The following is a 17,440-nucleotide window of genomic DNA, read 5'->3' on the forward strand; positions in this document are numbered from 1 at the left end:
GTCCCTGGGCCCGTTTACGCACCAGACCCCTGTAGGGCTCCTGCTCCCATTCCTAAGAGCCGGCAGAAGCCATTCGAAATCCTCGGTCCAGGTACCGCCAAGGGCCCTCTCGCCTCTTCTCGGCCGGGCTGACCCCATCATCAATGAGGGTCCCTACCTCTAGGAGCCCTACGGCCCACTCTCTCCACAGCGCCAGCCTGTCCAGAGGGGCGCCCCATCCCTCGCTCCCGGCCCAGGGCAAACGGTCGGAGACAGACCGGGCATGTAGTACTGGTTAGTTGGAACTCATGCTATTCATCTGGCCCTCGTAGCTCCTTCCCTCAGGCACGTGGGTGTCCTGTCACTACCCTCATGGGCAACGCATCGCCAGGCCCACGCTAACAGACAAGGGACCCCACAATCCAGACTGTTTATGAGAGAAGCCGAGCGCCCCTGCTACCGGGCGGAGTACATTATCCTCTCCCTCATGCAGAGCTCATTTCGGCCTACCGATAGGGGACCTCTTTGCATCCCCTCTCAACACACTACTCCCACGATTCTCGAGGCACCCCTCTCGGGCCAAGAATTACAACGCCCCGTTAATCCAGGCCCCGGATTAACATTCCCTCCACTTGACCTAGTTCCCGGAGTCATTCTGGGACTGATCCACAGAAAAAGCAGAACTACTTCTGGTGGCCCCCTCTGACCCAGGCGCCCATGATTGCGGTCCTCCACAACCTATTGGTAGCCCCCCTCGGGTAAATTCCTCCGAACGGAATCTCCCCTCCTCAGGGGCCCCTCCTACATCCGGATCACAACGGCTCAACTTAGCCGTCCATAGGGTGAACGGAGTCGCCTACGAAACGAGAAACTCTTTGGCCAGGTTAGTGATACCATCTTAGCCGCCAGACGGTCCTCAACTACCCGAATCTACGATGCCAATCGGAATAGTTTTCCGTAAGTGGGGTCATAAGTCCCCAGTCAGCCTTTCGCCCTCCATCGCTAGATCTTACTTGTCACAGGCTCTGCCAGGACCCAGCGGAACAATAGCACACCTCACCAAAAGTGAGGCCACCTCGGCAGCTTGGGCCATCACGGCCCCAGTCTCTGACATTTGCCAGGTCACCACTTGAGCCTACCTGTCTCCCTCCGGGAGGCCTTACAAGATCAGCATATTGCCTCAGCAGAGGCCTCGTTGGCAGACGAGTCCTACAGCGGGTCCTCAGGACCCGGAGAGGCTCCCGAACCAGCGGAGTCCCTCCCGTAGGACAGCCAAGCTTTGGTATGTCCCACTCTCTGGATGATCCGAGCAGCTCTAAGGAGAATGGGCGTTGGTTCTTACCTGACACACCATTTCTCTTCGAGCTGCGAGGATCATCCAGCCCCACCCTAATCTTTCACCGTCTGGTGGGGTCTTGTTTCGGCCAATGATCTTTAAGTCTAGTAAGATGAGTGTACGAATTTTTCTTCCCTCTCGCCTGCGCATAAACTGGGGAACGCCGTAACGGAGCCACGTGATGGAAGGCGGAGCGTTCCTCAGTAATTAAGCTCAGCCTACAACGACGCAGACTGAAGCACCTCCCCACTCTCTGGATGATCCTCGCAGCTCGAAGAGAAATGGCATGTCAGGTAAGAACCAACGCCCAATTTCCATCATCATAGAACTTGCTACTAGTATTTTACTAGTATATTTGATTGCTAGTATATTGATACCATCACAGGTGAAATTTTAATTTGTGCAATAGACCCTTTCCCTACCTTTTTTTCCCACCATATTCACCGAAATGTTTCCCTCATTTTATATCCATTCTCTTTGATGATTTCAAATAATATATCTTTACAATCTAGTAAAAATTTTATGGAAAGAACATTATAACTTACTTATGTAGCCTTTCTCTCGCAACACTGGCCTTCAGAAATGCATGAAGTCTATGGTGAGCTTGTGATCTTCCACTATACTTGTACCCAGAGATTTTTGCAATAGGTGGAATTTTGGACTCCTCTTTTACGAAGTCATGATCATATAAATCTCAGCATCCTAATTTGTAGCGTAGCAGTAATGGGAACTGCCCGTGTGCCTGCAGGATGTCTTTTTAAAAATTCCAAGTAATTCACATTATCCATCTTAATTAAGGCTGCTTCACAACACCTTTTTTCTTACATGTATGGAAAAAGAATAACAGTTAAACTAATGCTGCTGAATACATGAAGCAACATGTCAGGTTGTATCAAAGTTCAATAAAGCGACAGCCAATCAAAGAAAAATACCTGTTGTAAATTGAGATACCTGGCTTAAAATCATAATGAAACCTGCTAAACCTAAGAATGCTTATTTCAGAGTGCAAATCATTCAAAACATTGAGGCTGCAAACTCTTCCAGAGTCTTTGACAGGGCTGCTTCATAGATTTTTTCCCAATGTAAAGTGGCTATGAATGCACACACATGCAATGACAAAGTATTAAAATCCTTGAGGTACTTGGACTGAGCACTGCATAGGAAGCAGTTGACTCAATGCTTCAAGAAGGTGCTTCACAAGTGCCTTTTCAAATGCTTTGCACAGTGCGATTCATGCATCGGAACAGGCATATGCAATCATTTAGGCATACAATAAACAGTTCAGTATAAGTATAAATGTGGCCTTTCTCTCAATTCTGGAACTGCTAGCCTACACCCTGTTTAAGTAAAAATAAGAATGTATGAGTCACACATCCTCGTCTTATTTATACATAGATGGCAAAGAAAAGAGTATTTTCTATTTACAAGGGTAAAGAAAATCTCAACATAGGTAAGAATGCTTTTATGTCCTAGTTGGACAACAATCTGTCTGTGTACACACACACACACACACACACACACACACACACACGGTACTTGCAGCAAAATAAGAATAAATAGAATAGGGTAGGAGTGGGATTCAAATTTCTTAACCGGTTCTGTGGGTGTGGCCTAATTTGTGGGTGTGGCTTGGTGGTCATGTGATGGGTGGGCGTGGCCATGTTGTCATGTGACTGGCAAACCGAATGTAAGTGGTCCTTGCTTAATCACCAGGTCCTCGCTTAATGGCCAGTTGCTTTGCAAGTGTTCTAATTTATGACTGACTTCCACAGAGCTACTTGGCCTGTTTTTGGTGTTTTGACAGCCATACACACACACACACACACACACACACACTTGTGACCAGTTACAACATCCCACACAGTCTTATGACTGAGGTTTTCTGTTTTTTTGCCAGTTTCCAACAATTCATTCTGGTTTCTGGTTAAAAATGCCCATTGGGGAAAATGGCCTTTTTAACAACCAGTGTTCGCTTAATGTCCACAAGGTTCACTTAATAACCATGGTGTTTGCCTAACCCAGGGGTCTGCAACCTTAAACACTCAAAGAGCCATTTTTCTATTTTCTTTTAAACAGGTATCTCTGTCTCTGTCTTTCTCCCTCTTTCTCATCTCTTTCTCTGTCATCTCTTTCTCCCTCTCTGTTTCTCATTTCTCTTTCTCTCTCTCTCATCTACAACTGCTAAGCTGTTTTTTTATAATCCTATTTCTTCACAGTTTTTTTCACACATATTTGTGTATATGTATCCAATATTCTTTCTTCCTTTCCACTATGTATTCAAAATGGGCAATGATTTTGTGTGTGTGTGTGTGTGTGTGTGTAGCATGTGTATATGCCATGTCAAGGGATGCTTCGCCTGGCCCCTCCCCTTGCAGCCATTTCTTGTCACACCCAGCCTCAACTAATCTATGGTTCTATAAAAATGTTGTTCAACTTTTTTTGACTTTATTATCTACATACTATAGATGTACTTTCATGGACCACTACTCAGAGTTTGGCATCCTCAGTTTTCCTGCCTGAGCAGGGGCTTGGACTAGAAGACCTCCCTTTCAACTCTGTTAAACACACCTGTATTTATGCTCTGGACTATAGACATGTAAACCCTGAAAAATACCTGGGCAAAAGAAAGGCATTAGAATCACTCTAGGTGTAGGGACAGTGTAAAATATTAATATATGATAAGGGAACAATTAAAAATAAACAACAATTAAAAAAATAACAGTGTAAAATATTAATATAATAATAAGGGAACAATTAAAAATAAACAACAATTAAAAAAATAACAGTTTTCTTCCCCCCCCCCCTTTCCTTCCTATTCTTTCTTTCTTTCTTTCTTTCTTTCTTTCTTTCTTTCTTTCTTTCTTTCTTTCTTTCTATTTTTCTTTCTTTCTTCCTTTCTTTCTTACTTTTTCTTTCTCTCCCATCCTTTTTCTTTCTTGCTCTCTTCTCTCTCTGTGTGTGTGTCTCTCTTTGTCTCTCTCTCTCTCCCCTCTCTGTGTATCTCTCTGTGTGTGTGTCTCTCTCTCTGCCTCTCTCCCTATCTTCCCCTCTCTCCATCCCCTCTCTCCCTCTCTCTCTCTCTCAAAGCCAACTGGGCCAAGCCAGCAAGTTCAGACTGGCTGAACATCCCTTCAAGTGACCCTTCTCCCTCCCTCCCTCCCCCTCCCCTCCTCCTTTCACAACTGGCAGCTACAGTGGAGCCATGTGTGTGTTTGGGGAAGACCCTTGAGCGAGTCCCAAAGCACAGCAAAACCGGGTGTGGGGCGGGCGGCTGCAGCTGGCGATCGTTGTTCAGCCAGTCTGGATTCCAAAACGAAGAAATGAAAGAAGTAGCTAAGAGCACCAAGGAAGGAGAGCTTGCTGGCTTGCCTCAGCCGCGGATTTGAGGGAGGGAGGGAGGAAGAGAGAAACACACACACACACACACACACACAGAGTTGGGGAGGTGTGTGTGTGTGTGCGCTTTACCTTTTAAAATTCTTGATTTTCTTTATCTTTTAAAAATCCTGGTAATGTCCTTCGTTTATGCCCTCTTTTAACAGATTCATAACGTGTTTTGAAGGTGAGGCATGTGATGCATAACACAATTATCCCAAAGCGGGGGGAGAACATTGGTTTGTTGAGGCTCAACAGGAACTTGAAGACTTAATTTCCTGTTCCCGTCATGCAGCTTTTGCATGGATGAAATTTCTCCTCCTGTTGCGTGGGAGATGGGTTGGGGCTGTGGAAACTGGAAGGGAAATGTTGTTTCTGGAATACTTAACAGTAGTATAGTTTTCTTTTTCATTCTCCCTCCCTCTCTGTTTCTCATCTCTCTCCTCCATGGCAAGAGCAGCGGCGTCAGTCAGTGTCCCGGGAGAAAAGTCACCCCCCCCCCAATAGTCCTCTCATCTTGCCTTGAGTAGCCTCACGCATCATCAAACTTAGCACCAAATTTAGCGTGCTTCCCAAATGAGAAGGCGCCATTTGTGAAGTGCGTTAAGTTTAAAGGTACCGCACAGCGCATTCCCCCTCCCCATATTTCCCTTGTCGTGAGCAGGCTCGCACTGCGTGGCACCTTTAAACTTCGCACATTTTACAAATGAGAAGGGGATTCCAGCGCCATTGTCACCACATCTGTGAAGCGCGCCTTCCCCCCCTTCCATATTTCCCTCACTGCAAGCAACCTTCCCAGCCTTGCTTCCCCAAGGGGGAAGTATAACGGGGGGAGGAAAGGCAAGCTGTTGAGCCCCGGCCCAGGGCTTGCCTTACCTGTGGGGGGGGGGGGAATGAAGCAGCAGCGAGACGGGAATGGCGATAATGGTGCCCAAGGAACACAATGGCAGCGATTCTGGTGGCATCGGGACTTCCAGGACCACCTGCCCACCTCGCCGTCTATCAGCTGTTTGTGTGGGCAAGGAGGGGAGGGGCTGATGGGCAGGGGAGGGGCCAGCCAGGGGCGCGATTTGCCGCTTCTCCGAACTGCACAGAATCATAACATCCGGTTCTATAGAACCGGACAGAACTGGTAGAAACCCACCCCTGGAATAGGGTCAATAACATTGAAATCAATCTTCTCAGATGCAGATATGTTCCAGATGTGTTAATTGAAACTTCCATAATTCTTGGAAATTGAAGAACTAGGAGCTGAAGGAGTTGAGAATTGAGAGTTGAGGGACTTTGTTTGGAGAATGCTAATCTAGACAATGAAGCAGTAATGATTTATGTTTTGGATATCAAACGTTATTACCTTCAAATTGTAAGAAGAGAGGTGGCATACCAATATTAGTAAATTAAATAATGCAATAAAATAAATACAAATACAATAATCAGCGTACTGTTATGCTAGAGCATTTCCTGGTGCATTGTGTCTGCAGTAATAAAATATCCACCTCGGCTCTGGCAGGACAAGGTCTCATTTAAAGATTCTCCATTGTTTGCTAAAAAAGGGGAAAGAGACCACACATTTCCTAGGCTTTGTCATCATCCATTTCCTTGGATTCAGAGTAATGAGAATGGTAGTGTTTTGTTTACACACATTTTTATTCTGCTGACCTGTCTACGTAAATTCATGAAGACTGATGTCTGATCAACCCTATATTATGGTTCTTAAACGAAAATAGTAAATGCATTCACTGTACTTAAAAATGTTAAATAGTAAAAATTCAGGAAATGAATCATAAAAGTCAATTTCCTATTTGAATATTTACCTCTATATAATTACAGTAATTTGAAAAGATTTTAAGCTGTTCATTAAATAATAATTTGAAAATAACCAATATCCTTTGTTATTTCTTCTTCACTAATGTGTAATGTCTGTTCCCCTAAGATTATTACAAATTCAGATGATTTTTGTTACAATTTTGAGTTTAGTTCAAAATACAAAATTGTCGGGAAATTCTACAAAAGAATTTATTTGCACCATGGCAATTCCAATCAGGGTTTGCAGTAGAACAGTATGTTTGTGAGAGTTGGATGTCAATTAGCGTTTGAAACTAGTTTTACATAAATGGTGTGACAAACATATTACCCAAACAAATGAAATACAAATTATAGTGTATAACGGTTTGCTTTTGCAAGCCATATTCTTTTGATCTATAAGGGCTTCTGATTCTGTTTCCAGGCCTAGCTCCACCATTTTAAATGAATCCTGCTAATCAAATTTCCCTGTAACATCATTATAAAAAGTTCTCTTTTTATAATGGTTCCTGGTTCCTGTTAGGATTACTGTTATTGTTTTAGCAATCATGTGTTACATTATGTAATAAGGTGAAAAATAAAATTTAAAACGAAAACTAAACAGATAAAATTGGGTCTTTCTGTGGCAGAATTTGCTATTGACAAAGATGTTCACATTTTCTTATAGACCAATTTCCAACTTTATCTCAGAATGGATCTTGCAGGCCAACCCAATATCCTCATGTGGACCTATCTCCCATTCTGTCTACTGGAGACTCCGATTTAGCTAGTCCTTTATTACAGACTAATGTTCACATTGACATCAATGCCTTAAATCCAGATCTGGTCAAAGAAGTTGAGCATGTTGTTATTGGTGCTGATAATATGATCGTTCACTTCAGTGAAGTAATAGGAAGAGGTAGGTGTCTCAACGGTATTTTATATTTACACATTTAATTTCAAAAATTTGGCTTTATCCCTGTTTATGTTGGAATGCTGAATCATTCAATCTTACACAATTTTATCTGAAAATAAATTGGGGACTTACCAAAAAAATCATTTAATGCATCAGAGAGTATAGCACAGTTGAGAAAGTCCAGAAATATTTCACAAGAAGAGTTCTCCACTCCTCTAGACCTAGAAAACCTAGAACTACGCCGCCTTCAGTCTGATCTAAGTATAGTATATAAAATCATACATTGCAATGTCCTACCTGCAAATGAATACTTCAGCTTCAATCATAACAATACAAGAGCACACAATAGATACACACTCAAGGTTAACCGCACTTGACTGTAGAAAATACGACTTCAGCAACAGAGTGGTCAATGTTTAGAATACTCTACCTGGTTTCTTCCCCAAACCCCAAATATTTAACCTTAGACTGTCTACTATGGACTTCACCCCTTTCCTAAGAGGTCTGTAGGGGGCATGCATAAGCGCACCAACGTGCCTACCGTCCCTGTCCTATTATTTCTTTTATTTTTCTTATACGTACCCATTTCATGTATTCATAACTATGTATATACTTATACCTATTATCTTGTAAGCAATTGACAAATGAAATAAATAAATAAATAAAATTAAATAAATTAAATAAATAAATAAAATAAAGTATATCCAGCATCAGAAGCTGCTTATTTGCACATAGGAAAAACTTCAAGGTGTTGTATTTCTAAGGTTAGGAAAGTCTCTACTGTAAACTTCCAAAGGAAAATGTGCCAAGGGCAGAGAGATGGATCTGGTAGATTTAGATTTACTATGTTTCTGTCTCCAGCAGAACTTATGAAATATCAGAGCTATCAGTTAGAAAAATCATTGTTTTATCGTTCTTTTATCATTTTTGGCTGTGTCGCTGCATTGCTCTACGCAACTCAGAATGATTTCTGAAAGAATCCAGGAAAAGTTTTTTTTTCTCTCAGGACTGGATCACCCCTCAAAATATACAGACAGGCCCAGAGAAACCAGTGGAAATTGATTTATTTATTTTTTATTTATTTATTTGATTTGCCAATTGTTTACAAGATAATAAGTATAAGAGTATACATAGTTGTGAATACATGAAATGGGTACATATATGAAAAATAAAAGAATAAGAGAAACAATAGGACAGGGACGGTAGGCACGTTGGTGCGCTTATGCACGCCCCCTACAGACCTCTTAGGAAAGGGTGAGGTCAATAGTAGACAGTCTAAGGTTAAAGTTTTTGGGGTTTGGGGAAGAGACTACAGAGTCGGGTAGAGTATTCCAGACATTGACCACTCTATTGCTGAAGTCGTATTTCCTGCAATCAAGTTTGGTGCGGTTTACTTTGAGTTTGTATCTATTGTGTGCTCTTGTGTTGTTATGGTTGAAGCTGAAGTATTCACTGACAGGTAGGACATTGCAATGTATGATTTTATATACCATGCTTAAGTCAGACCGAAGACGGCGTAATTCAAGGTTTTCTAGTTCTAGAATTTCAAGTCTGGTGGCATAAGGTATTCTACAACGAGTAGAGGAGTGGAGAACTCTTCTTGTGAAATATTTCTGGACTTTCTCAATTGTGCTAATATCAGATACGTAATGTGGATTCCAGACTGATGAACTGTATTCGAGTATTGGTCTAGCAAATGTTTTGTATGCTCTGGTTAGTAGTGTGATATTACCAGAGAAAAAGCTACGTAGGATTAGGTTAACAACTCGTAATGCCTTTTTGGCTATGTAGTTGCAGTGGGCTCTAGCACTTAGATCATTAGAGGTGAGTATTCCAAGGTCCTTTACAGAGCTTGGGTCATCAACAAGTTCTTGATTATTCAGCTTGTATTTTATTTTCTGATTTTTTTGCCAATATGTAAGACAGAGCATTTATTTGTTGAGATTTGAAGGTGCCACTTGTTTGACCATTCTGATACATAGTCGAGGTCTTTTTGAAGGATAGCAGTATTGTCTGTGGTATTGAACAGCTTTACATCATCAGCGAAGAGAACGCAATTGCTCTTAATATGATCACAGAGGTCGTTTATGTAAATTTGACTTGTGATGATATCCTCTCTTTATAGGGCATTTTGGATGTGTTTATCATGGAACTTTATTGGATACTGATGGCAAGAAAATTCATTGTGCTGTGAAATCCTTGAACAGTGAGTCCTGTAATATTTTATTCTGAGTCATTGTATTTTCACTGACTAAACTATATTAGTTGAGCCATGATTATTTTTATCGTTAAGTGTCTTTGTGTAGCTTGAAGAAATTTTATTCCATACATCTTACAATGTCCATATGGAAGAGTACTTGTATTTTCCATCCACATAATAAATAAAAGATTAAAGGAAAGAAGAAAAAAACGTGGTTTTAGTTTACCATTGGAGTAGCTTATGTTCAATTTTTATGAGTGAGACAGTTGGAAAACAGCAGGACTTAATTGGCACACACTATTAATAACATTCTTCTAGTTCGACAGATGGAACGTTTCTATATATTGTTACTAATATGTGAAAAAGGAAGAGAAAGGAGTTCTGGAATTATGCGTGCTAAAATTAGTTAAATATATTCCAGATAACACTCTTCCAGCTCATTTGCTTATAGATATGCAGCATCTAGCCCTGCAAATACCTGTATATATTAAGTATTTGAGAATACTTAACTATCTAAATTTCCATGTGTTTTATTACCACTTTATTGGGAATATAAAGGAATAATACTTAGGACCTATATTTGTTCTTTTCATTGAAATTGTAGAAAGTATATTAGAAATGATGTGTATCTTTATTAAAAAATTTGTTGCTACATTTTTCAGGAATTACAGATTTGGATGAAGTAGCTCAATTCTTAAAAGAAGGAATTATAATGAAGGATTTCACTCATCCCAATGTCCTTTCATTACTTGGAATTTGCTTGCCTAATGAAGGTTCTCCTTTGGTGGTGCTTCCCTATATGAAACATGGAGATCTTCGAAACTTCATTAGAAATGAATCTCATGTATGTGTATTATGGGAAGTTCAGTAGTGATCCAATTAGGCAATTACGTATTATTACAGTTCTGTTGTCTGAAAGCATAAATTGATGGATCAGTTGTTACTTTGAAATATGGTATTTTCAGTCAGAATTTAATGAAGCTGCATTAAACATTTTAAGTAAAAATAATTGATTGTTGAAAAGTATAATATAAAAAATATCTGAATCAAAGGATTTATGTATAGGGTTTATTTTATTTTATTTTTTATTTATTAAAATTTTAAGCCACCGATCTGCCCTATAAAGTGACTCTGGGTGGGTGTTTGGGCCTGGATGTTCAGAGTTCTTGTCTGGAGAAGTGTAAAGAATCTGAATTTTTGTTCTTTGATGCCTTGTACATTGCCTATAGATTTACTGTTGAAGTTGGAGGGAGATGGAGTATAAAGATTTTCAAAAATGTTTTTTTAAAGCAATATGCCATGCCCGGCCCTTTCCCGGTAAACTTGGGAAAACTCTGTCATCATTGAGAGTTGCTGTAGTTTTTATCTGATTCCAGTAGTTTCCTATTTATCCTTGCCATAGGCGATTCTTTACAATTAAAATAAATAAATTATAAAAATTACAGTACAAACATTTTGTTGTTTATGTAAACTAATAATTAATGTTCACCTTAGTTTTGAAAGAAATATATCAATATTTTAACCTTTAGATTTTACAGGTAGTTTTAGAATAGAATAGAGATGGAAGGGACCTTGGAGGTCTTCTAGTCCAGCCCCCTGCTCAAGCAGGAGAACCTATACCATTTCAGACAAGTGGCTGGCTGGTCTCTTAAAAACCTCCAGTGATGGAACTTTTGTGATTTCTGGTGGCAAGCTGTTCCACTGGTTAATTGTCCTCGCCATTAGGAAGTTTCTCCTTAATTCCAGGTTCTCTCCTTGGTTAGTTTCCAACTATTGTTTCTTTATTTTACTTATTAGTAAGCTCTAAAAAGTTGCTAAAAAACTTGCTCTGCAAGTTAAGATAACAAACTCATGCACATTCAATTACAATTTTTAACAATTCTTTAATAAAATCTTCCTTCTTAGTATATAGTATGTATATAAAATCATTGTGTTAATAACATAACAAAACAGTAATCTAAAACTTAGATAGGTTATCGCATATTTCAACAGTTCTAGAGATCAGCTAATTTCATCTAGATACTTGCTATACGATCAATGAATACTTAAATTTATTCACTATTTTGTTTCTTTGGTTACTAATGCAACTTTGGGTTCAGGAAAACCATGTTTGAATGTAGAGCCTTTCAGTATTAAAGTGAAGACTAAGATTGATTTCATCAATTGTAATTGTATATATTTATAACTGAAAGTCATTCTTCACAGCATTGTTTTAGCTACTAATATGTTCATGATTTTCAGAATCCAACAGTGAAGGATCTGATTGGATTTGGTCTGCAAGTAGCAAAAGGGATGAAATATCTTGCAAGCAAAAAGTTTGTCCATAGAGATTTAGCAGCAAGAAATTGTATGTAAGTACGGATTAACTTTTTCCCCATATTATTTTATAGCCAGTTTGGAACAGTGTTTAAGGCATCAGGATAGAAGCCAGGCAATTGTTTATTTTAGTCTCGCCCTAGTGATGTAAGCCAGCTGACTGATTCTGAGCCAGTCACTCTCTCAGCTCAGCTCAGCTCACCTCATGGGGCAGTTAAAAGGACAAGGGAAGATTAGATTTGTTCACTGCCTTGAGTTATTTATTTTAAAAAATGAGGGTGGGATAAAAATAAATAGTGGCATTTGGAGAAAAAAGATCATTCCATTTTACTATTTTATTTCTTATTTCTGTCATCTATGTTTTTAATATGAAACTTAGAACTTTCTCTATATTAATGTTCCTAGATAAGTGTTTCTCAGGTTTTGCAAGTTTTAAGATGTGTGGACTTCAGCTCCAGGAATTCTCCAATGAGCATGAGTCTGGAAAATTTTTAATCTTAAAAGTTACAAGAAGGAGAAACATTGCTACAGATGTTCACAACTGCTGAATATCGCTCAGGGAGTTGCATCACTTATGTGGTATAGCAAACACCATTACATTCAATTTTGCTTACTCTTAAGAATAGAGCAGCGGTGTCTAACTCACAGCATCACAGCGATGTCATGTGACATATTGGGATTTTTTTTCCCCCTTCGCTAAACCAGCGAATTCTCTGATACAGAGAATTAGAATGCTAAAAGGTTTTTTTCTTTCTGTGCAGGATTCTGAGGTTGAAATAGTTCTGCTTTGAGGAGAGCATCCTTTCAGTAAATCAATATTCAGTGTTGGTTTTCTCTGAGAAAGCATGTTTCCAGTTGCATTTTTACAGGTTTTCTTAATTCTTGAAATATCATTTGATTATATCACAATGACATGCTTAATGTTAACATACCTACAATACCCTTGATGTTATTTTCTTTCAAGACAAGCAATATTTTGAAAAGCACAGAAATAGAGTAAGCCAAAGAAACTGAAAGAAATAAATAAGAGAAAAGATTAAACAAAGAAAATTTAATTTGCATCAACACCATTTCCTCTTACACCTTTTTTTTTTCTTCATTCCATCATACCCATTCCAATTAATATAGTTCCTTTTCTTCTTTAAACATCTTACCTTTTTTTTTAGAACCTTGTAATCTCCATTCTTTTCCTCCGTTTCTTTTTTTTCCATATAATTTTTCATTAGTTTTTCAAAATATAAAATACTAAGAAACATAAAAAAGTAATGAAAAACTAAGAAGAGGGGGAGGGAAAAGAAAAGAAATATAACGTAAAGGGAGAAAAGGAAAGAAAAAAGACCTGGCTCAAAACCTATTTGATTGTTGCCTGTATAAGAACATGAGTGACAGGTACCTTGGTTTATATTCCAAATGAATGACCCATTGGGATCCCCATATCACAACAACTTATCCTTATGTGGCCAGAATCTGAAAATAACAACATTTAACACAGCACAGTACTTAAGCAAAATTGTTTGGTTGAGATCTGCATACATGGGACTGATTTGGTTAGATTGTAAGGGGTGACACCAAAATATAATTTTATCACATTTTATCTATATCTTAAATTATTGTATTTTAATTTAATTTTAATTCATATTTTATTCCAATTTCATTTTAAATCATATTTTATCCAATTACATTTTAAATTGCTTTTTATCAAATTTTGATAATAATTTTGTTTCTGGAACTCTCCACTTTGATATGTCTCAAGGGCTAATCAATCAATCAATAATGTAATGTAATGAAAGAAAAAGGCACCAGCTTCTCTTTTAGCATAGTAGAAGATAACAACATGACAATCACAACTTTTTGCTTTTACACAACTGTATGTACAAGCCATTTCTATAACAATAAGACTATCTAGTTAACAAAAACAAAATCAAAGTTTCATTTTTTTTTCATTGCAAGCGCAAATTCTGGAAGCAATTTCAGAATAGATTCAGAAGAGAAACAAGGTTAGATATATTCTCGTCTTTGGGTAAAAGAACCAATTTGACCATTTCTGCTTCTCTTTGCCATGGGGAGTAATATATGATCCTGTTAACTATAATTAATCTTTATCATAATTTATAGTAAGAAAATCTTCTATGCTATTTAATTTTTTTAAATCTAAAGAGAGAAAACACTTTTTTAATTTTGATATTTTACTAACTTTAAAAAGTAATCAATATTATACATAAAGGAGAAAAAAGAAAACCCTTCCTTTTAAACCGAGAACCCAAAACACAATACTACATTAGAGCTTTCATTCAATTGTATACATCATACCAGTATAAGTCCAATTGACTCCAATTAGCTCATTGAATTTGAATCTCTCCCTCAAGTTTAACCTCATGGAATGGATTTTTTCCTTCTCTTATTTTCAAATTTAATAAAATAGTATTTTAAAAATTTTGGAAATTATTCAGCATTATGTAAAAAGACAGGACATACATTTATAAACTCATTTTATACATACAAAACTAACTGAAAGCTTTCTTTCAGTGTATATATATATATATATACACTGAATATATACATATACATATACATATACATATACATATACATATACATATACATATACATACATACATACATACATACATACATACATACATATATATATATATAATATATATATATATATATATATATATATATATATATATATATAAAAGACCATCCTATGACCACCAATATCCCAAAGTTATTCTGTTAGACATTGTAAATTAACCTGGAGCAAATCCTCATAGATTAAAGTTTTCTTCTCAAAGATGACTATCATATCTTTTTTTTTTTTGTCGGTTGTAAATTTCGGTTGTAAATTTATTTGGCACTCTTGTTTCTGTTGCACTGGGGGGGTTATATTCAAACCATCATCATAAAAAAAGATGATTATCAGATTTATATTCCAAAGGTACACTTAGGTTATTTGCATTGTCCAGCTTTTATAAAATTGACACAGTGGGTTGATAATTTTCTACATCTAATTGTGTCTCTTGTTCTTTTTTAATATCCTTTGTATAATTAATATCTTCTAACTGATTTATGAAAAGAAAAATTTCTTTTCAAAGATTTCCTTGATGACAGACTCCAGCCCAGAGTTAAACATCTCGTAGTTCCCTCTAGTGGTCAAAAACTTTATTTATTTATTCATTCATGCATGCATGCATTCATTCATTTATTCATTTTTCTAGCCAATCAGAGTTCATGAAAATCAGAAAATTTCAACCACCCATAACGAAACAGTACAGGGCTATAGATTATTTTAACAATAGTAAATTAAAACCACAACTTTTATTCTTTTTTTTTTTTAAGTTTTATTAGTTTTTAAAAACAAACAAAACAAACAAAACGTAAAAACATCCAACTTTCCATAAGTATACAAACAGTGTGTCGGTTGGTTTACCAATTTTTGTGTGCATCCATTTCGTAGTCTCAATTACATTTACATTATACATAATGACTCATATTATCAATCAAAAATTATATACCCTAGTATCACTATTAAACAATCATTTGACTCTAATTTTATTCATTCATGCTTTACGAGATAGCTATAATTTACTTAATTTATTTAATAGCAAATCATATAATCATACCAGATCTATCCTAAAAACATTATAATATCAAATAGAAGAGAAAAAATGTCTCTTTATATATTCATTATTATCTAAGATTCTAAATATTCTATTTATTATGTTTTATCATCCAACCATCTATAGAAAGGATCCCAAATTTCATAAAATTGTTTATCCTCTTGTTCTCTAATTTCAAATGTCAATCTACTCATCTCAGCACACTCAGCACACTCAACCACAACTTTTATTCTTATACTTCAAGAGAAGAAATACTCCACGCTTCTTTATTTTGGCTATCTCTAGCAACCCTTTTGTCGTTTAATCATAAAGAAGTCTCAAAAATGGCGTTCAGAACTTCAAAAAGGAGTGATAGGCTATAGCTAAAGAGAGCTTCTTTTAACTAATAGAGATAATAGTCTCAAAATAGATTAAGAAATGAAGGGCAAAGCTTATTGTCCATTTGAAAAATAAATTCCAAAATGGCTGTTTTATCCAACAATGACATGATTTCAACCCCACCCTACCCCAAGTGTCAGCTGGCTTCTAAAACTGCTTGCAGGCTGTTGCTGTTATCGGAAGATCTTGAGGGATGATTCTGGGACTTTCCTTAACCTCTGAAAGTCAAATAAACAAAAGGAAACCTGTTCCTCCTGTTGTTGAGTTGAAAAAAATGACAGGTCAGAGAGAGGATATTCTCTGGGCCTGTCAGCTGCTGGCCAATCTTCGTTGGAAGCAGCGGTGGGCTGCTACCAGTTCTCCCCAGTTCAGGTGAACTGGTACCTAATTTTATCATTTTTATGGCTGGTTTGGCGAACTGGCAAATCTCACCTCTGGCTGGCCCTGCCCCTCCCAGGAGTCTCCATGCGGCCCATTTTGGATCCCAGGTAAGTACAGGGCCTGCACGGAGGCTCGGGGAGGGCAAAAAACGGGCCTGCCCTTCCTGGGCTCAGGATGGCTTCTGGAGCCCGGGGAGGCCATTTTTCGCCTTCCCGGAGGGTCAAAGAAAGCCTCCAGAGCCCGGGAAGGGCAAAAACTGCCCCCCTGGCATGGTGCAGGAGGCCAACCAGGCCACGCCCATCATGGTCACATCCACCCAGCAACCGGGCAGAAACCCATCCCTGGCCAGAAGTCCTTTTCCTCTTTTTCTTCATTCACTTTTTTTTCATATAGTTGTTTTGTAATGTGATCCTCGTTTAGAACTTTTATATGGCCAGTCAATTTCAATATTTCTTTCTACTGACATTTTATATTCAAGTCACATTCATTCAACCATTTATTCGTTCTCCATAATATCTGTTGTTTTATCACACATTCTTAAGTACCCCATTCCCACTGAATTCAGTTTAGTTTTGTTTCTCCTGAATAGAAAACCAGTCCTTGTAAACAGCCAAGTTTGCTTCTTTTGACAAACATTCATTCCTCATAACCCATTACTTATAACTCACTACTTTTCTACCAAAATATACACATCATAAAATTTATATCCATTTTCTCATGATTAATAAATGTTTTACCAAGACAGAAATACTCGAGTTGCTCTCATTTTTTTACTTGTTTATGCTCCTTCAATTAGAAACAAAAACCTGAATTTTAAGTTGCTGACAAGCATAGTATAAACTCTACAATTCATATAATATTAATGTTCTAATACACTATACTATAATAATATAATATTGACAAATCAACTTTATAATAAAATCACAGTAAGAAGTTCCCAGATATATTCTACATTTATCTTCTATATCTCAGCCCTCAAATGCCTTCAGTGGTCAGGTTTAAGTGCAATGCACAGCTGTTCATGAGATTTTTTTCTCAAACACAATTATTTGATCTTTAACATATGATGTTTTAAGCTCCATAGCTCATAATGCAGAATGCATTATGTGTTGCAAGATATATTCACTGTAAATCATTTGTTAAAACAACATATT

General features: G+C 37.6%; 1 protein-coding gene across 1 annotated transcript in view; it reads left to right on the forward strand.

The window, feature by feature from the left end:
• Window positions 1-17,440, forward strand: part of MET (MET proto-oncogene, receptor tyrosine kinase) — a 145,637-nt gene that overhangs the window by 118,872 nt on the left and 9,325 nt on the right. The window contains exons 15-18 of the mRNA XM_087969312.1: window positions 7,161-7,391; window positions 9,514-9,594; window positions 10,251-10,432; window positions 11,830-11,939. Of these exons, the coding sequence (XP_087825438.1) occupies window positions 7,161-7,391; window positions 9,514-9,594; window positions 10,251-10,432; window positions 11,830-11,939 (604 nt within the window). The remainder of the gene's footprint in view (window positions 1-7,160; window positions 7,392-9,513; window positions 9,595-10,250; window positions 10,433-11,829; window positions 11,940-17,440) is intronic.

Source organism: Notechis scutatus, chromosome 6 (genome assembly GCF_049901735.1).
Source record: "Notechis scutatus isolate UNSWTSFEM ecotype Mainland chromosome 6, rNotScu1.2, whole genome shotgun sequence".
Taxonomy (NCBI): Eukaryota; Metazoa; Chordata; class Lepidosauria; order Squamata; family Elapidae; genus Notechis; species Notechis scutatus.